Raw genomic sequence first — 19125 nt, 5'->3', positions numbered from 1 at the left:
CGTAGAGTTTTTCCCATCTCCTGCCATCAGGTGGAGCCTCTGCATCAGTAAATCAAGCAAAATCCTTGGGTCTGAAAAGAAAAGAAGAGAAAACACACAAAGGAAGGCACTGACAATATCACACAGACCTAACTGTGGGATAATCCTTTTTAGGAAGAAATCCCTCACCCACCAAAGGTGGCATGCTTCATCATTTGGGATTCTCCTCTCAGAGGAAACCTAGTTCCTCTGAGGGCTACAACCCCCTCTCTGAGAGGGAGGAGCACAGGGATGTTTTGATATCTACTCTACACTGATTTCCTAAATCCACCAAATGCGAGACAGAATGTGAGTGAGGGTGCAGCGCAAAAGAAAAGGTATTGAGAAGGGAGTGATGTTAAAACTAGCTAGAGAACACACCCCATACTTTATTCGTATGTTCCCACAGCCAGGATTAAAAACAGTGCACCTGCGGTATGGATTTAAACCGCATGTGCCAGACAGAATAGTGTGGTCAACATGTTTCATCCGTAACGACACATAGTATGTCAAGGCTTTCGTCAGGATCTCAAAGATGCTGTTGCTAAGGGATATGTAAATGCAAAAGAAAAAATCCAAAACGGAACCAATGGGATTTCAGGTTCCTGTCCTCAGTAAGGTGACTGTACCCGTAATGACTGGGTAAAATGATTTTCCACAACCTGGCTACAGCTCAGAAAAAGGGGGCACCGCTCTGTCTGTCGGTACCCCAACACGGTGTAGAGCTCTGCATCAACAGCTCGACATGGGAAAACCGAGAGGCTGCGTGGGGTAGTTTGCCTCACAGGCTGGCGGCGGTGACTACTACCTAGCATCTGCCTCAGACTGCACTGTACAGCTTTGGGCCCAAGATGAGAGGGGGGAGAGGCCCACGTAATATGCATCGAACAAAATTGGACAAGTTTGCCTGGGCCAAAGAAGAGTCAGACGAGACAGACCCAACAACCACGCAGGCCGAATACTGCGTGGCGGCAGAGGCAAAAAAGTTACGCTACTAGATATAATGGCCAACCTGAAGAGGGTGCACACGTCCTTAGATGTGCGCATTGGCTCCGTCTCTGCAGAAATTGTGCTGGACCGCGCAGACCTCAAAAACATGAACACAAGAGTGACGGAGGTAGAAACCACCACAGTAGCCCTACGCGATGACTCTGAAACTCTGAAATGCCAAGTGCAACAACTACAAATCGAAAGTAGGGCGATGGGCTCGAAGTTAGAGGAATATGAAGGCCACTCAAGACGCAACAACGTCAGAATCATTGGGGTTTCCGAACAAGCAGAAGGCCCAGCAGCTGATCTATTCCTGAAAGACTTTATCCAGAACCACTTGCAACCTAGAGGTCTGTTGCAATACTTTTCTGTGGAAAGAGCCCATCGAGCTCCGGGCAGCAGTCCTAGGTAGGGGGCACCCCCAAGGCCTATCCTGGCACACATCTTCAATTTCCGTGACTGGGACGTAATCCTGCAGACGGCTCGGACATCCCTGCCATTGTGCTTGAAGCACCGTACTGCCTGGACTACACCGCAGCAGTTACAATTGAAAGACGCAGCTTTCTCGACATAAAGAAAGAACTGAGAACCTGAGAGCTCAAATACTCCATTCTCTTCGCCGCAAAGCTGAGAGTCGAAGCAGAAGGGAACGCATGGTTTTACACGATGCCAGAGGAGGCCCAGGAGTGGCTTGAAGGATGGTGTCAGGTCACCAGCCACGGACGACCCGGGGATAAGCAAAACAAGCACCAGTTGACGGCTGGGAATGGGAGACAAGATCTGTTCACCTATGAGTCTTGATCGAGACTTACTAATTATCGCCAAAAAGGTACCTTTTTCATACTCAGAGATGAACTTGGAAGGGCATCAGATATGCTCCCCCCACAGAGGTTTTAGGGCTGGGGTAGTTTTATTTGTTAAGCATTGGCCAAGACACGGCTTGACAGATATTACATGGCAGTCTAACCTCAGTATCTGACCAATTTAATTCCACCAGTAGACCCTAATGACCCAAGTGCCCAACCCGGGTGATCAGGTTGTTCCCACACCTGTCTTGCACCCTCCGAGCGCCCCCCACTTAAGGCTTCTTTCATGGAATCTGAATGGTCCGATGGATAAAGTATAGAGAGGGCTTGTGCTACAGAACCTCAAACGTCAGCCACCAGCGGTGGTCCTCCTCCAGGAGACGCACATGGTGGGAACAACATGTAAAGCTCTAGAAAAGTGGGTTTTCAAACTAGCGGTACACTCAGGGTTTGCATCAGGCTTAAGAGGGGTAGGGATCCTGATTAAAAAACAATGTCCACTTATTATCCAACAGACGTGGACGGATGACCAGGGGTGTTTTGCAGTAGCAACAGGACAGTAGGAAGGGCCGCAATTTAACATTGTCGCTGTATATATCCCACCAGCGTTGCACTAGATTGCCCTTCCGGCACTGAGCGCATTTCTCCTCAAGTTTCTGGAAGGTGAATTAATAGTGGGAGGCGACTTCAATACCACTTGGAATAATCTAGTAGACCTCATGCCCCCTAGGCAACAAAACCGATCAACATCCCGTCTACCTGACCTGTTAGAGACACTGGGCCTCGTAGATGTCTGGCGGTTTCATTCCCAGCAGGCACGGCAGGATGCATTTCACTCAGGCGCCCATAACAGCATCTCCAGAATTTATTACATACTCGAACTAGCAGACACGGTCAGGAAATTCACTGAGATCCGTCATTTAGCAAGGGGCATAACGGATCACTCTGCCACGATGCATATACCCCATTTACCCTGGCTATCTTAAAAACCCTAGGATCTGGAAAGGCCGCACATATGCCACCACACAGTATTTCGAAGAAAAAAACATTCTGTCTCATCCCCTCTCATCCTGTGGGGGGCCTATAAGCCAGTCATTAGGGGACAGGTAATTTCCCTCATTGAGGGCCACAATAAAGAAAAGGTCAAGATCATAGAGGCCCTAGAACAGGAAGTCAGTGACCTGGAAACAGCACATTCCCATGACCCTTCGGAAGCCAATACAGCACGTTTAAATGTGAAAAAACAAGAATAATGGGAACACATGTGGGAAGACGCCAGGACTAAGTTAGCATCCACCCGCCATAAAATCTCCGAGGCAGGGGACAAAGCAGGCAAACTTCTCGCCTGGTTGGATAGGCGAGAACATGCAGACAGATGGGTAGCCGGACTCCAACTTGATTCGGGAGAGACCATTACAGACTCAGAGCTCATAGTGGGCATGTTTGCGCAATATTATCAGAGGGTGTACAACCGGTGGCCACGATGTTGCTTGATGAAGCCACTGGCCTCCTGAGGGATATCCACATCACAGTACTTACGGCAGAGGAAGCCCAAATACTTGAAACAGAGCTCACACCAGAGGCGATAGTAATAGCCATAGGCAGTATACAATCAGGGAATGCCCTAGACCCTAACGGCATTCCTACTGAATTATTTTTAAAAAGGAGCCATACTTGCAAAAGATGTACACAGACAGTCTAGAAGTGGGAGAACTCACCAGAGACCAGCACATGACTACAATTGTGGCCATTCGCAAACCAGGAAAGCTGGCCATATGAATTTCCCTCTTATCTCATTGCTTAATGCAGAAGCTAAAATCCTGACCAAGGTACTGGCAAATAGATTGACACCCCAACTCGCAAAACTGGTGCACCCAGACTATTCTGGCTTTATGTCAAACAGGAACACGGCGCTTAACCTTCGTCTTTTACTTCCCGGAAGATGCCATTATCCTGTCACTTGACGCCTGCATGGCCTTGAATACGACTGAATGGCCATTTGATTTTGCAGTCCTTGAACACATGGGACTAGGTCCCAAAGTTAGATCCTGGAAAAAGCTGCTTTACACGAAGCCACTAGCTCAGGTGGTGGTAAATGACAGGCTCTCTGATACATTCCTGCTAGGCAGAGGTACGAGACAGGGTTGTCCGATGTCCCTGCTCCTCGTTGCCCTGGTGCTGGAACCATTGGCGGCCTGAATTCAAAGCGGCCCTGTTATTCGCAGGCTTAAATGGACCACGGACTGGGAAGACCAGATATCCCTATATGCACCTTCCCCGAGGGCCTCCCTAGTTAGAAGACTGGGCATTATTGAAATCTATGGGGAATACTCGGGATATACTATTAATTGGAACACATCCACACAATATGTCCTGACCGGCCCCCCTCCAGTGCTACGTTGAGGCTGCAAAGTCAAGGTGGCAGAGGATGGCTCTGGGTCTTTATAACGGACAGCCAAGAAGACTTCATGAGCAAGAACTCCCAGAACCCCTCATAAGACTATGCAGGAATGCTAAACACTGGCAGTCCCTCTTCCTGACACTACTAAAATGATGGCGCTGCCTCGATTTCTCTAGGCCCTGCAAAATACTCCATTTCCAGATTCCCCAGCATATTTTAGGGCGATAGAGTCAGAAATACGCAACCTCCTATGGGAGGGAAAACCGGCCCAGATAGTAATGGACAAATTGGTCAGAGGGTGGTATGATGGAGGTATTGGGCTTCCCAACATACAGATGTACTATTGGGCTGCACAACTAGCTGTCCTCAACCAGTAGATTCGTTTTCCCCAGATGGAACCCGCATTCCGTATGGACCGATTTATTTGGGGGGAAGGAGGGGTCCTGAGGACATTCTACAACAAGACTCTGGGGAGAAGTATCACGGGACCCACTGCACACACAGTCCATATATGGCATACCACCAGCAAGAAGCTGGGTTGGGCCAATACGACAACACATTTCACTCCACTTTGGGAGACCGGGAAGCTGGGCAGGCTGAGCAATTGCGAAGGGTTCAAACAATGGGATCTAAGGGTTGGCGACCTCTGGAACAAGGGAAAAGTTATTCCATTTGAAAAATTGCAGGAGAAGTACGAAATGGCGCCAACAGAAAAATTCAGGTATCTCCAAATTCGGCATGTACTGATGGCCACCATCCCGCTGGAGACTGCCCTCCCAGAGGCTTTGCCTCTGGAGGACAGGCTTTGTACAGATCGAATTGATCGAAGGGCCATCTCCATGACGTATCAAAAATGAATTAACAACCTACCAGACCCCACAGTAAGTCTCAGTGAGAAGTGGCAGGCAAATGTGAGGGAACTAGACGACGCAGACTGGCAGGAGGCACTAGAATCTCCAAAGGTGGTGGCAATACCTGCCAGACTGAGACAGTTGCAGCTCAAGGTGCTCCACAGGATGTACCTTTCCAGGCCAACTTTAACCAAGATGGGGAGAGCTAACTACCAACTCTGTCTCCGCCGATTTGGGGCTATAGGAGCATTCTTCCACACAATATGGGACTGTCCCGATATTCGAGTATACTGGAAAGCGATCATGAATACAACAATATGAGTCAGTGGTGCTCCGGTGCCACCAGAACCTAAATGTTGTATTTTAAACATATGGGAAGCCACTGACCTCAATCACGCACCTCAAGACAGGGCAACTCTAGGCATGGCAATAGCTAAACGTAATATCGCCTGACACTGGGGAATTCAAACTGTGCCAACACACACAGACTAGTGTAACAATATGGACTGGGCCATAGTGGCCGAAAAGGCAGTACTTATCAACAGGGGCTGCCCCAAGAAATGGGAACGGATATGGGGAGGGAGGAAAACATTCTGGTGACACATCTGTACATTGTAAAAAGGGAGTCCCAGATTGGAAAACAGCTGAATGATGAACTGTGGGCGGTGTGGGAGGGTGGTTGTGGGTGACGTGAACTTCAAAATGAACAATCAAGTTGGAAAAGGGAATGTAATGTCGATGGTCAACAGGGACTGTATGTACAATTGTATGTCAATTGCTCTCAAGTGGTATACTTAATAAACAGAAATTAATTTTTTTTAAAAACGTTTTGACAACTTTCTGCTTATAGAAGCCACAGTCATCAACGTTGAATCGAAAGCTGGCCTCAACCTGCTGAAAGAGATTTGACTTCCATAACATTTTCTAACTCTGACAGTAACTCTTTGATCAGGACCAACCTAGTTCTTATCGCGCTCCATCGCAGTTGGCCTCAAACCTTTTCCCTTCTCCTAATCTAACGTAAAAAGAGTTGCCTCCAGGTGGTGCATTGCGCTTTTTGGTGCCATTTTTATGTAAACCAAATCTCCGACTCCCCTTTTCTGTCTTTTTGGTATAATTTTGTTAATTAAAATATGGTCGCTATTTTTATATATTGGAGTGGTATTTTTATTCTGTTATGTTTTTAACTGTTTTGGTACTTCTTAATACTTTACACATTTTCTTAAATTAACCTTGCCTGGTCTGTTCCATAGTTATAGGGACTGAACTGAGGTTTAAATTACTGAAACCTTTACTAGACCTAACAAGAATAGTGCCATTATTACTTGTGATGAGCTACCGTCCACCCCAATGAATAATTCACTTTCGCACAAGGACTGAAAAGGCTTTTTGACAGTTTTCACACGGTGGTGCCCCATGTTGACTAGGGTGGTTTGACTCTGTATTGACGATTGCTTTAGCATACACACTGAAAAACCTGCACTATCATCACAGAGAATCAGTGTGTATCACTCCAGGCAGCTAACTTAACCCGGTGGATAACTGACAGAATATTGGAACCAAAAATATTGTGTGGACAGAATACTCTGTCAAAAATATCGAGAAGGTAAGTGTAAATAAGTGAGTATAAATGTAATTTCTTAACTCCACATGTATGTACCTTGAAGATATATATGTATATATATATATATATCAGGCTCACCTCCTTTGCATCAGCGCCGGGACACCAGGACAACGGTGCATTTCAGGGGCAAAGGTGACCCTGTATTCACATTAATGTTCACAGCGCATAGTCGCCATTGAGCTACGCGAATGCACTCTCCTGCGGTAAATAAACGATCACTCCAGTCATTCCAAGCGCATTTCAATCTGGTTTATTTATCCAAATGCAGCATCGTGAATACGAACAAGTATTCAGGATGCTGCATTTGGATAAACATTAATATATATATATATATATATATATATATATATATATATATATATATATATATATATATATATTACCGAATGAGGGATCTGTTTGTAATTTTCCTTAAATTTGCCTCGCTCCACTCCGCTCTTTCCCTGAAAGTTTCGGTGGGATTCGTCAAGCGGGAGCCAAGAAAAAAGGGGGGTCCCAAAACGTGTTTTCCCCATGTTAATTTCCATAGGGACATTCTGACACGGCTACAGCTCGAACGGCTGAACGGAATTACACCAGATTTGGCAAAATGGTAGGGACTGGTATGCAGCAGTGCCTTTTGTATGTTTGGTGTAAATCCCTCCAGTAGTTTTTGAGAAAATTGAATTTGAAATTTTTAAAATGGCATTTTCTATGGGACCTTTAGACATGGCTACAGCCCGAACGGCTGAACGGAATTACACCAAACTTGGCAAAATGGTAGGAACAGGTATGCAGTAGTGCCTTTTCTATATTTGGTGAAAATCCCTCCAGTAGTTGTTGAGAAAATTGAATTTGAGCAAATTATATATCTATATGCGCTCACCGTACGCGCACCATACGCGTACGGTACGCGTACCGTACGCGTGCGGGCGCGTACCCTTACGTGCGCGAGCGAGTTTCTGATTGGCTGGCAGTCGACTGTCAACATTCTAAACTGTCCAAACCAGGAAGTGTTGGCCACCATCTTGTTTTTCAGGAGAACTGAGGCACAAGAGAGCCCAAAACAAGAGTGGAAAACACGAAAAGGGGGCAGGGTAGAGACCCCCCAACCCTCTAGCCCTTCTCAGGGGGTCCCAAAAGGACCCCCAAGGGCAAAAAAAAAATAGAATTCGAAAAAATCGCGGGGTAAGCGCACCGTACGCGTACGGTACGCGTACGGTGCACGTACCCCGCGATTTAAATATAAAAAAAATTTGCACTTGGTGGTCCTTCTGGGACCCCTGAGAAGGGCTAGGGGGTCACGGGGTCTCTACCCTGCCCCCTTTTCGCGTTTTCCACTCTTGTTTTGTGCTCTCTTGTGCCTCACTTCTCCTGAGAGCGGTACAAAAGGGGGTGGTGATGGACGGAGCATCTGAATCAATCAAACATTCACACCCAGTCAAAAGATCTGGGTTTAATCCATCACCGTTCTTTAGCACACTCTGCCACCCCAGTTCAGACGTGGCTATATGCAAATCAATCTGACCCTGTGCCTCATGGGAACAGTCCAGCCCGAACTGCCAAGCCATATCTTCCCTGGAGCGGAAACAAGCTTCCGAGGACCGGTTTCTGGCATTCCAGCCGTCTTCAGCCCGGCTTGCTTGAATCCAGTGGCAAAGTGAGCAAGGGACTCACGTCTGAGCATACCCTGCCACAATTATGGCGGCCAAAAGCGGTACAAAAGGGGGTGGTGATGGACGGAGCATCTGAATCAATCAAACATTCACACCCAGTCAAAAGATCTGGGTTTAATCCATCACTTCTCCTGAGAAACAAGATGGCTGCTCAGGTGGTCCCAGAAGGATAATAACATATATAAACGTTATCCGCTAATAAAATTAGCATTTACAAAACCTTTGAAATTTATTGAAAAAAAAATAGGTTTCACGCCTGATATAGTTAGGAATTAGCATTTAAAAAACCTTGCAAATTCCCTGAAAAAAACATAGGTTTCAGGCCTTATATAGTTAGGAATTAGCATTTAAAAAACCTTGCAAATTCACTTAAAAAACCATAGGTTTCAGGCCTTATATAGTTAGGAATTAGCATTTAAAAAACCATTGAAATTGCTCCTATATAGTTAGTTGTACTAACTATATTTCGCTCACCCACAATCCACTGCTGATCATGTCACATATTACATCATTCATGACATGGTCAGTGACATCACTGATGACATCACTGATGACATCTCAAATGACATCACTGATGACATCACTGATGACATCTCATTTGACATCACTGATCAAATCACTGATGATATCATTCATGTGATAATACGATGCACCTCCTCACACTCTAATATAACCTTTGATACACCACTACCATTCTTGAAAGCATTGACACACCAATACCAGTTACTACATACGCACTCACTGATTCCTAGGTCTACACACACATTCACTCATTCACCCATAGAATCACTCATACATACAGTCACTCATCAATACAACACTATCATATGCACTCATACACCTATACAGACACTCACACACTGCCACTCATCCATGGAGTTACTCACACACCTAGTCAGTCATGCAAAGAATCAATCACACTTCCATTTCCTCAACTATACAGTTATAAACACAACACCTTACTTATTCAAACATATACTAACACATACTTACTCTCTTATACAATCACTGATACAAGTACACAATGATCCATACAGCCACTCGCACATTCACTGGCTCTCATGTATAGTAATTTATATATGCCAACTCTCACATGCACTGTGTTTTACATATGTACTTACTTGGACATGTAGCACTGAGATATCCTTTCACTCACCAACACACCCATGCACACAGTCAACCGCCCATATAGCTGTTTCTACATGCACTCTTGAACTCATACACCTAGTGAATCAACTGCTCACACATCTATGCACAGAGTCTCACACCTCCCAGCCACCCACACACACTCAGTCTCCCATTCAAATACTTAGGCAACCAATCAATAACCCATATAGCCACTCATATAGCTACTGATCAACACATGCAGCAGCTTACACAACAACAGACATACTGATGCACACATTCAGACAGTTTAGTCACTAACCCATGCGTTTAGTAAGACACATTTAATCACTCACTCATACAGTCAGTCACGCACCTACTAAATCCTTCATCCAGACACTTATACATCCACTCATTCTTCAATATGTAAAACATATTTAAACTTTACAGAAACACACAGTCACTGGATGATGTCATCAGTGATGTCAATTGAGATGTCATCAGTGATGTCATCAGTGATGTCATTTGAGATGCCATCAGTGATGTCATCAGTGATGTCACTGACCATGTCATGAATGATGTAATATGTGACATCATCAGCAGTGGATTGCGGGTGCGCGAAATATAGTTAGTACAACTAACTATATAGGAGCAATTTCAATGGTTTTTTAAATGCTAATTCCTAACTATATAAGGCCTGAAACCTATGTTTTTTAAGTGAATATATATATATATATATATCCAACACGCAGGAGTCCATTTGAAATGAGGCAGCAGAGAGATGAACTACTTCTCACCAATTTTAATGACAGCATGCAGGTAGATGGAAAAAACGGGACCCACACCACACAATCTTCAGATGCCAGACGGGTTTCGGGAGAGAACAATCCCTTCTTCAATGGCGTAATGTTCCTGAAGAAATGAAAAGCGCTGTTGCTTGGTGCACTCTTTATTCTCAACACCTGCCCCAGTGGGTGTGGCCGTAACTACGGTCTTCTGGATGTTGTAGTGTGCCACTGTCCTCCCCAGTGGGCGCGCTGAATCACTTCCAAAATTAAAACACTATTCAATCCCAAGTGGGTAGGGGCGGGCATCCGCTGCCATCTACCCCGCTTTGGTGCTGTCATCCCGAGTGAGCTGGCGTCACCCTGCACAGGCGCTAGTCCCGCTATATTTTTGGTTCTGATAATCTGTGTTAACACAAAAGCAGTTCCACTTAGGTCTGTGACCACTATTGGTGACTTGAAGTCCTCTTGTATTTCTTCTTTGACTCAGGGGATGTCTTTGGGTTCATAGAACCCCCTTTCCGCCGCCAGAGGGCTGCTCTCACGGGGCACACTCACAGTGCGCCACTTAGAAGTTGGTGCACCTTGAGTGTGTCCCCTTAGAGCTTCTTTGCCTCTGCACCCGCATCAGTATTACGGCATGGCCACAGAGGCAAAGGAATTCCCTCATTTGCGTAGGGCACGCCCCATGTAAATAAGGGCACACCTCCTGAAGATAGCGCTGGTGCTTTAAGTGCACCAGCACATCTGAAAGGAAAGCACAAGCATCTGCTCCCCCTTCTGTAACACCAAAGTACCCTGGGGGTGCTCAAAGTGGGCACAAACACCCGTTGTGCCCCCGGGGCACTTACTGTAATACGGCCCCTGATATAGTGAATTTTTAGTGCACAATTTTCTTTCGATTTTCATTCACTTGCTAAATAAATTATTAAGCCTTAATTATTGCCTTTTTGTTTCTGGACATTTACATTTTATAATTGACGCATCGTTAGCTAAACGGGTTGTAGGATCAATATCCTTAAAGGACTTTCCACCAATTTCCCTTTAGTTTTCTATGTCTTAAATTTTGTATAATTTATTAATCAATGTTTACACTTTTTCTTACCAGTTGTTTGAATCTGTAGGAACTTTATTTAGTAACATCATGATTAGCAACTGATGTGTGGGTCTCTTGCTCACTATATTATATGGATAAACCTGCACCTTAGTAATGAGGCTCAATATGCCGAACCCAGTCCGGGGTAGCTTGATGCACATTCAGATGGATCCTGGTCTAGCAGTTGAGGCTTGCCTATTCATACTTAAACCTGAGAAGTCATTAATTGCATGAGGACGGTGTTGTCTGAAGTGGGACCCTGGGCAAACATTTGATGGACTGGAATGCAGTCCAGAGTATTACCAGTGGCTCAGTTTAATTCTAGCATTCGATCCATCACTTGTTTGTGTTTCTTAGCTTTGTAGTTACAGTGCACACCACATGCATACTTCTCTGTGTCACTTGTCCCAGTTAGGCCTAGTAGGACCTGTGGCATTTTTCCATGGACACGGTTCTTTCCTAAAGATGCCTCACTTTACCACATCGACTTTTGACTCTTAGATTCGTTTTTTGGGAACACTAATAAACTTTGCGAGATCACTATCACATTGGCATTTTGTAATAGACCTGCATGTGCATTGTGCAAATGTGTTAGTCGGTCCAAGGCAGGGATGCCTTTTTCTATATATAACCTTTTGTTTCCAAATATAACCACAGGTGTCACTTCGGCTGACTTCGAGGGGTCCCTGCATGCTGAAGCTTTCGCCCAGCATCTGACTGATATCTCCACGAGGAGTGTCCAGATCGTGACCAAGACGGCTTTCTACATTCATACCCACCAGGTAACGGTGGTTAGATCATTCAGTAGGAGGTTTCATGGCAGAAAAAAACACTTACACCCTAGACACTCAGGTCAAGTTCTAGGTCTGTCACCACTGTTCCTGAAGAAACAGGATTGCCATGTTCAGTAGTTGCCAGAACTGTTCGCTCCCTGTCTAGGTTAGGGGGGTTTATGGTGGCACTGTGAACAAGCTGGTCTAAGGGACAACATATCCTTCGAGGTTCCATGGAATCAGTCTGTACCATCCTAAGTTAATTTCGATCACAAATGTGAAATTCCTACTGATTAGTGGAAACTACACTGCATCTGAAGGTAGCCTTTTCTGCTCACGTCAAGATATTAAAGTAGTCTTAAGGAAATCCAAAATGTGGGACCTCATAATCAACGAGTGTGGAAGCCCAAGGCATCTCTCTCGTATTGCGTGGAAATGGGATTTTAGCAGCTTTTAATTACATGGTTATGTATGAGCTATTTTTATTTAAAAATTTTAAAAGATACGTAAAAACAAAACAATATAAAGCTGATAACTGTCGGTGCTGGTGGCTGAGGAAGCATGAGCGCCAAAATTCAAAGGAGCCAAAAATGATGCCCAGATTGGCATGAAGAGAGTGGAATTTGGAGGACAGGGATGAGGTAGAATGAGAAATAGAGAGAAGACAAGCCTTGAGGCATGAAGCAAGGATGAACAGAATTTCAGTTTTGTTAGAGTTAAAACAGTGAATTTGAGAGGTCAACCCGGATTCAAAGACCAAGAGACAGGTATAGATTACATTGTGCAGCTGAGTTAAAAGAATCAAAAGCATTGGCAAAGCAAGTAGGCCTGGCGTTGGCTACCTACTTTTTGCTTTGCCAGTGTTTGTTGTTTTTGTAAAATTCTCCAAGGGGAACTCATTTTTGTGTGTAAGTGCACATAGTGCAAGAGGGCTGTCACCCACAGAAGTAAGACAATGGTTGAGGTGTACTGACCTCTTACTCATGCGATGTGTTGGGCTGAAACAAAAATGTGAATGACACAACAATAGGCAATGGGACAAGGAGAGCTGGCTGATGTATATACACATGTCATAACGTTTTAAAAGCCTTGGCTAATGCCAGACCGAAAAAGGAGATAAATATCCGAAAATCACCTATGTAAAAATTTGAAATGACAATGATATAATCAGATCAAGAAGTAGTGATAGTATACATAGCAAAGAAAAGTGACCCACAACAGAACCTTGGACACCTCACAGAAGGAGAATGGAGGACATGTCAGGGAGTAATTACGGACAGTTCTATAAGAAAGCTTATAATCAAAAGATAAATCAAATACAGAAACATGGTGTTCAATAATTCAAAAATAAAAAGTAGTAAAAATTCAAAAATAGCCCTACCTGATAACATTTGTGGTATTCTGTATTCTGTTGAAGGGCTGTAACGAATAATTGGCCTGTTAGGAGTATATATCGATACTCAAACCATATAAAAAATAAAAAGGTAATGTAACACATAAAGTAAATACAAAGTAAACGTATTGTTTATACCTGTTGTAGAACTTGCGCTTTAAAACTACAAACAAAAAGAAAAAGATGGTTTTATATTTTATGACAACTTTTGGGAAGTCTGCAATTTTTTCATTGTGAATAAAAATTACCTTTGTGTGGTTTGCATCTTTTCCATATAAAAACAAAACTGATAGATATTATTAAAAATAATGACATTCCAGTTATTGCAGCAAGTGGTGAGACCGAAATTTCCTTCTGAATGAGCTTCTCTCGACCTATATTGCAAAGAAGAAAAGTTGTTACTCTAATTTGCTTACATTCGTTGTTCTCCTAAGACTTCAGAATGCTCTTGCACATAGAAAATCGTATACACAAGAAAAACTAGGATTTTCTGATCCTTACCATCATCCAAGCACAGACCATGTGAAAACACCTGTAATGTCTAGCTGCACCACCCCTCGCCCCCACCGGCCCTCCACTTCTGTTATCTCAGTATGGCCATTCACATCGAGAAAAAAACAGACCTTGCCTCACTAATGCCAAGTCAAACCCTAAATACTTCTGGGCCAGACTTATTACATCATTGTCTCTGCTTGCGCTTTGAAACTACAGGTGTGAACATTGTTCCTTAATGCATGGGGGATTTTTTACTTGTTTAAAACATAACAGTTATCTGCTTCTATGTCCTCACACTGACTTTCAGCCAGTCCAGGTTTTCCCACCAATACCAATAAGCAAAGTAGATCTTGTAAGCAAAAAGTAAATGCTCAGTGCTTCTAGCTTAAAAGTCAAGACTTTCGCTACAAAGTAAATATCTATGGCAAAAAAGTAGACATTTGAGAACAGTGGATTTATTTCTCCTTAAGTTAGGCAAAGTAAGTCATTGCTTGCACTTAATTTGTCAACAAGCTCCCAATTTCTTTTCTAAAGTCTTTATGGCATCTTACTATTACTTACCTTGCATTTGAGAAAGGCATAAAATAATTTAAGCAGGGAAAAATCGTACGGATAATCCAATTGCTTGCACGTTTGTTCCAATAATGAGCATTTAGGAGGAATGTGGTAACAATCATATATTGTATATGGTAATACCACATCATTGATGTGCTAACTCTGCATCATGGCGCAGAAAGTCCATGTCCCCTTAACATCAGCAAAAAGCTGGTGGTACTTCGAAGCAAAGACACAATGAAAGAGAGACAGTAATGTAATGTTAGTCTTCCTCGCAAGTTTAAATGTAAGTAACCCACAGTAGGGCTGATCCCACTCAGGACCGTGCTTCTCATTAGAGCGGGTACTCATGATAGAGCTCATGCCTAGGTCTAGTCCGATGAAAAGCGCTTTGGTGCTCAAGGGCCTTGTACTCGTCATACAATTAAATACATACATAAATATACATTCTGTGCTATCTCCTAAAATATAATTCCAGAAATCGTTAGCTGTTTTACATGCTGAGCCACATCAGATTGGCCATAAAATATTAAATTACTCAAACATTGCAAACTCTAGGCAAATAACACATACCTAAGCAGTGTTTCTTTTTGTAACCTCAAATGTACAGTTTTGCATGAAAATCCATTAAGCAAACAATAGCACGATGCTATTTATTCGTATCCTCTGCTAGAATGTGCCCATTATTATCAACATGAAGAACGTGACACCTAACTTTAGATGCACATGCATGTGCTGAGAGTCACACGTTTTTAGTATATTTATTTGACTTCTGGTGTAACTCCTAGTGCGTTACTGCTTTGCTTTCACTGCTCTGGTCCAGTGACACAATGTGTGTGTTTTATGTCCATCTCTGCATACCTGGTGAGAACATCTGGCTGTACACATGCATTGCATTGCCAGAGAGAAGCTAGCTGGAGACAAACGTCTGGTTTGTTCCCCAATATTTTGAATATTATCCTTTTCCATAAATGTAATCTGTTCATGATGAAACATGACGCAAGTATTGAAAGCGGTGCCGTGTCTTCTCAAACCTTTTCCAACTCACTGCTACATACGTATATTAATAATCTTTAAAGGCCAGCCATACATTTCTCTCCTCTATGTTTTATTAACTTCTTTTTGACCCAGATAAAATGTTTCTCGATCCGAAGTTTTCGACATCCTATGAAGTCCGCTTTTGATGATTCGGGAGGTAACTCATAATCTATTCAGGATTATAGTAAAGCCTACATACTCGGTAAATAAGGGAGTGTGTAGAAATACGACATGAATGATTTTTTGGTAATTGTTTAGTGATTAGTAGTACTACTGTAGCGCGGATATCGGAGCGCTTTACATACAACTAGTAGAAGAATGCATATCACTTACGTCGATGAGAAGGATGGAAAAGAGGAAATGTGAATACTTTTAGTTAGGTAGATACATCAGTTCCTTATTGAAGGGTAGGAGCTTCTGGTTCATTCTAATATGATATGGTGTAGAGTTCCAAAACCAGGGGGCTAGGCTTGAAAAAGCCTGTTTGGATGTTTTTGCTCTTTAGAATTTCGTAATTGTTCCTAATGTTTCTGCAGCCTTAGGAGAATTGAGTTAGAGATGATGATCGGGTAATTAGCAACATGTGCTGCCAATGTGTAAGGTATGTGCACACACACACACACAATAACAGTGAAAGCACCAAAAGTACTCCACACCAGTTTAGAAAAATAACCAATATTTATCTGAATAAAACAAGACCAAAATGAAAAAAAAACCATGTACAATTTTAAATACGAATTCTTCAATATTAAATGCAGTTCTAGCACTTAGAAGTACAATGGCTCCTGCGGGGCCTTTAACGACGTGCTTGACGAAGTCGAATCTCAAAGTTTGGGGCTGACCGTGAGGAAAGGCTTTCCAGCTACGTTGTCATACTGACCCCGGTTTACAGTACCTTGGAAACAATGACAAAACAAAGATGTTGCCAGACGCTGGGGAGGTGAGGCGTGGCTGAGACCAGTGCGGCATTGGTTCCTTACTAGATATGACATCAGAACGTGGGACCTGCCTCCTGCACCCTTTGTCCTCGTCGTGAAAGTTGTGCTCGCTGCAGTACAAGGAGAATTGGCGTTTGACGTCTGCACACACTTACAGAATCTTAGCCCATGTTTCAGATATGTACGCAACACGTTGGTATTATAGCAGACACCAAAAAGCAGCTATGTGTATCTGTGGCAGCAAAGAGGCCAAACTCTGAATGGGCAAGGAAAATGAGTGGATGAACTGATCCTGCCCATGTAATGCCTAAATCCGGTTAGGAGAGGTCACACACTGTCACTGGTGTAAACTGAAGCTGCCCTCTCCACCACAAACATGGGCCCGTATTTTCAAAATGTTTAACTGGTGGCACAAATGTCTCTAGCCAAGATTAAAATATTTTATTTCAGGCCAACAAAATATTCACAGAGCATTAATTAGAGGCGCTGCGAAACAATGCAATAGGTCTCGCGCCGCGCTCTGTATTAAAGTTTGCAGTAAATGAAATGCAAATTAAGTTAGGAAGCGGCCACCATTACAAGCTGGCACCCTGTGGGTGCTGTATCCGTTAACAAAATAAATAGTTTTCGGAATTGGTAATAAATGCTCCTGAGTTAGGACACAGTAAAAGATCGAGTACTCATGGGCGGTACCAAATGGATACAGGGCGGTAACAAGGAGCGACTAACAAGCCTCATAATGAATCGGAAGCCAGCGTTTGCCAAGGACAATGACACCAGACAATGAAAAGTATGGGCGGAGAGTGGGCGAAGCTTGCACACCATACACTACTACTGCATGCCTCGCAGAGCGAGCAGTGCATGTGCGCTGCTGCTAGGCTCGACCTAAAAACTGATATCCACGTCCCAACATGCCCCATGAAGGCAGAACCCAAACGTGTGCAAGTCCAATGATATCCACTAACACACTGCTGAAACACAGAAGAGTGGAGTACTAAGAGGAATTAGAAAATAGCCCTCCTTGAAGAGAGACACATTCCACATTAGTTTCCCAGAACGATTTCAAGCAGCTTAGACCCAGAACAAGGAACTGACTCTCCTGGCACAGCTGCAGTTAGTTCATTGTAAACACACCGTCATCCAGCTGGAGCGATTCGATTAGAATCGATAGAGAAGACCATCTCCCACTGACCATTCATTACCAATAACTAAGTCAAGGCAGGCCCTTTCCTGGGTGGCTGGTTTACGCTTCTTTGGAGTAAGGGGCGACTGTTCCCCACTGTCATTGTAGACTGCAACAGAAAGAAACCAAATGTGGGTTGTTGTCAGTAGTAGCCTTTGCCAGCTCCAACGCCCCTTCTGCTCTAAACTCTCTGGTCAAGCAGTCCAGGGCCGGAATGGCTGTAGCAGGCATCAGGTGTTTTCCTGTGAGGCTGGAAGATTTGGGGCCGATTTTGCAGCAGTGGGGGCCGTTTTTGTTAATGGGGGCCGGTTTTGCAGCGGTGCAACTATATCGGCCCCTAGTAACAAAAGCAGACGGGAAGCAGACGGGAGGGGATAGTCTGTCAAAATTGCCACGGCTGCTTTGGGTTCACACTGCATCCCTGAAGCAGTCAGTTTATTTTTATGAACTGTGCTGCCAGCACTTTGGAGGACTGGAAATGTGCTGAGGTACACCCTACAAACGTTTCACACACTACAAACCACTGGAGACTTCCAAGGGTTTAGGCCAAGTCACACCACATATCACCCGGTCGCTACTGAATATACACAACTTTGTGGTGGATGTTATTCCTTGGTTGTGCAGCATGGTGACTGATTGATTATGTAGAAAACATATGAAACATGAGAAGGATGGTGTGCATTGAGGTGAAGATGTAAAGTGTTTGTTGCATAACATTATTTTCTGCAGCAGTGTCCAGGGAAGAGCAGCGACTATAAGAGATCTCAAATAAAAGAAAACGAAGCAATTCATAGTTTCAGGGGAGTTGTGGGGTGTACAAAATTGTGTACGTTCATGAAATTATCAGAAAGATTTGCCAATGATGCTTTCAGTTAAAAAATTGCGATATCTGTGGTGACTATTTTGAGTGTGTGTTGTAAAAAAGTCTCACAAGATTATGACAGGAGACTGCTTCAAACTGAAAATTTCTCATGGAAAGACACTTTCTGTGCTGACCAGTTTCCTGCTGGTATCGCAAAAGAGTTTTTATTTACACAGGGGTTACTCTTGCTTTAAAAAGTCCAGGTAAAGTTGAATAATTCAACATGTTGAGAAATGTTGCCCTCATAATTAAAATGTACCACAGACTTATGTATGCACAGTTAAAGGTAAATTATGTGTAGGAACTTTGTGTGTCCTGGGATTAAATCAGCTGGTTCCTTCAATGGTTCAAAGAAAAAACACTAAATCTAGAAGACAAAGCATAATTTGGCATCAATCTTCGCAACTACAACCTAGTTCACCACATGTGACCATGTTGTTCCCAGCTTAGCTTTCGGACACTTAGCTACAACATCCTTTGCCTGTATCCCCTTCGGTTGGGAACATTGTGATGCATGCAAGCAAGAAAGACATAGGTGACACTTCTAACTGGCTTTTA

General features: G+C 43.6%; 1 protein-coding gene across 1 annotated transcript in view; it reads right to left on the bottom strand.

Moving 5' to 3' along the window:
* Nucleotides 1-19125, bottom strand: part of HEPACAM2 (HEPACAM family member 2) — a 497170-nt gene that overhangs the window by 224153 nt on the left and 253892 nt on the right. Inside the window, exons 5-7 of the mRNA XM_078663656.1 lie at nucleotides 13745-13870; nucleotides 13635-13659; nucleotides 13485-13522 (exon numbers count right to left, since the gene is read on the bottom strand). Coding sequence (XP_078519782.1) covers nucleotides 13485-13522; nucleotides 13635-13659; nucleotides 13745-13870 — 189 coding nt within the window. The remainder of the gene's footprint in view (nucleotides 1-13484; nucleotides 13523-13634; nucleotides 13660-13744; nucleotides 13871-19125) is intronic.

The sequence above is a fragment of the Lissotriton helveticus genome, chromosome 10 (genome assembly GCF_964261635.1).
Source record: "Lissotriton helveticus chromosome 10, aLisHel1.1, whole genome shotgun sequence".
NCBI lineage: Eukaryota > Metazoa > Chordata > Amphibia > Caudata > Salamandridae > Lissotriton > Lissotriton helveticus.
Note: the sequence above shows the minus strand (reverse complement) of the source record. Positions and strands in the feature narration are given on the sequence as shown.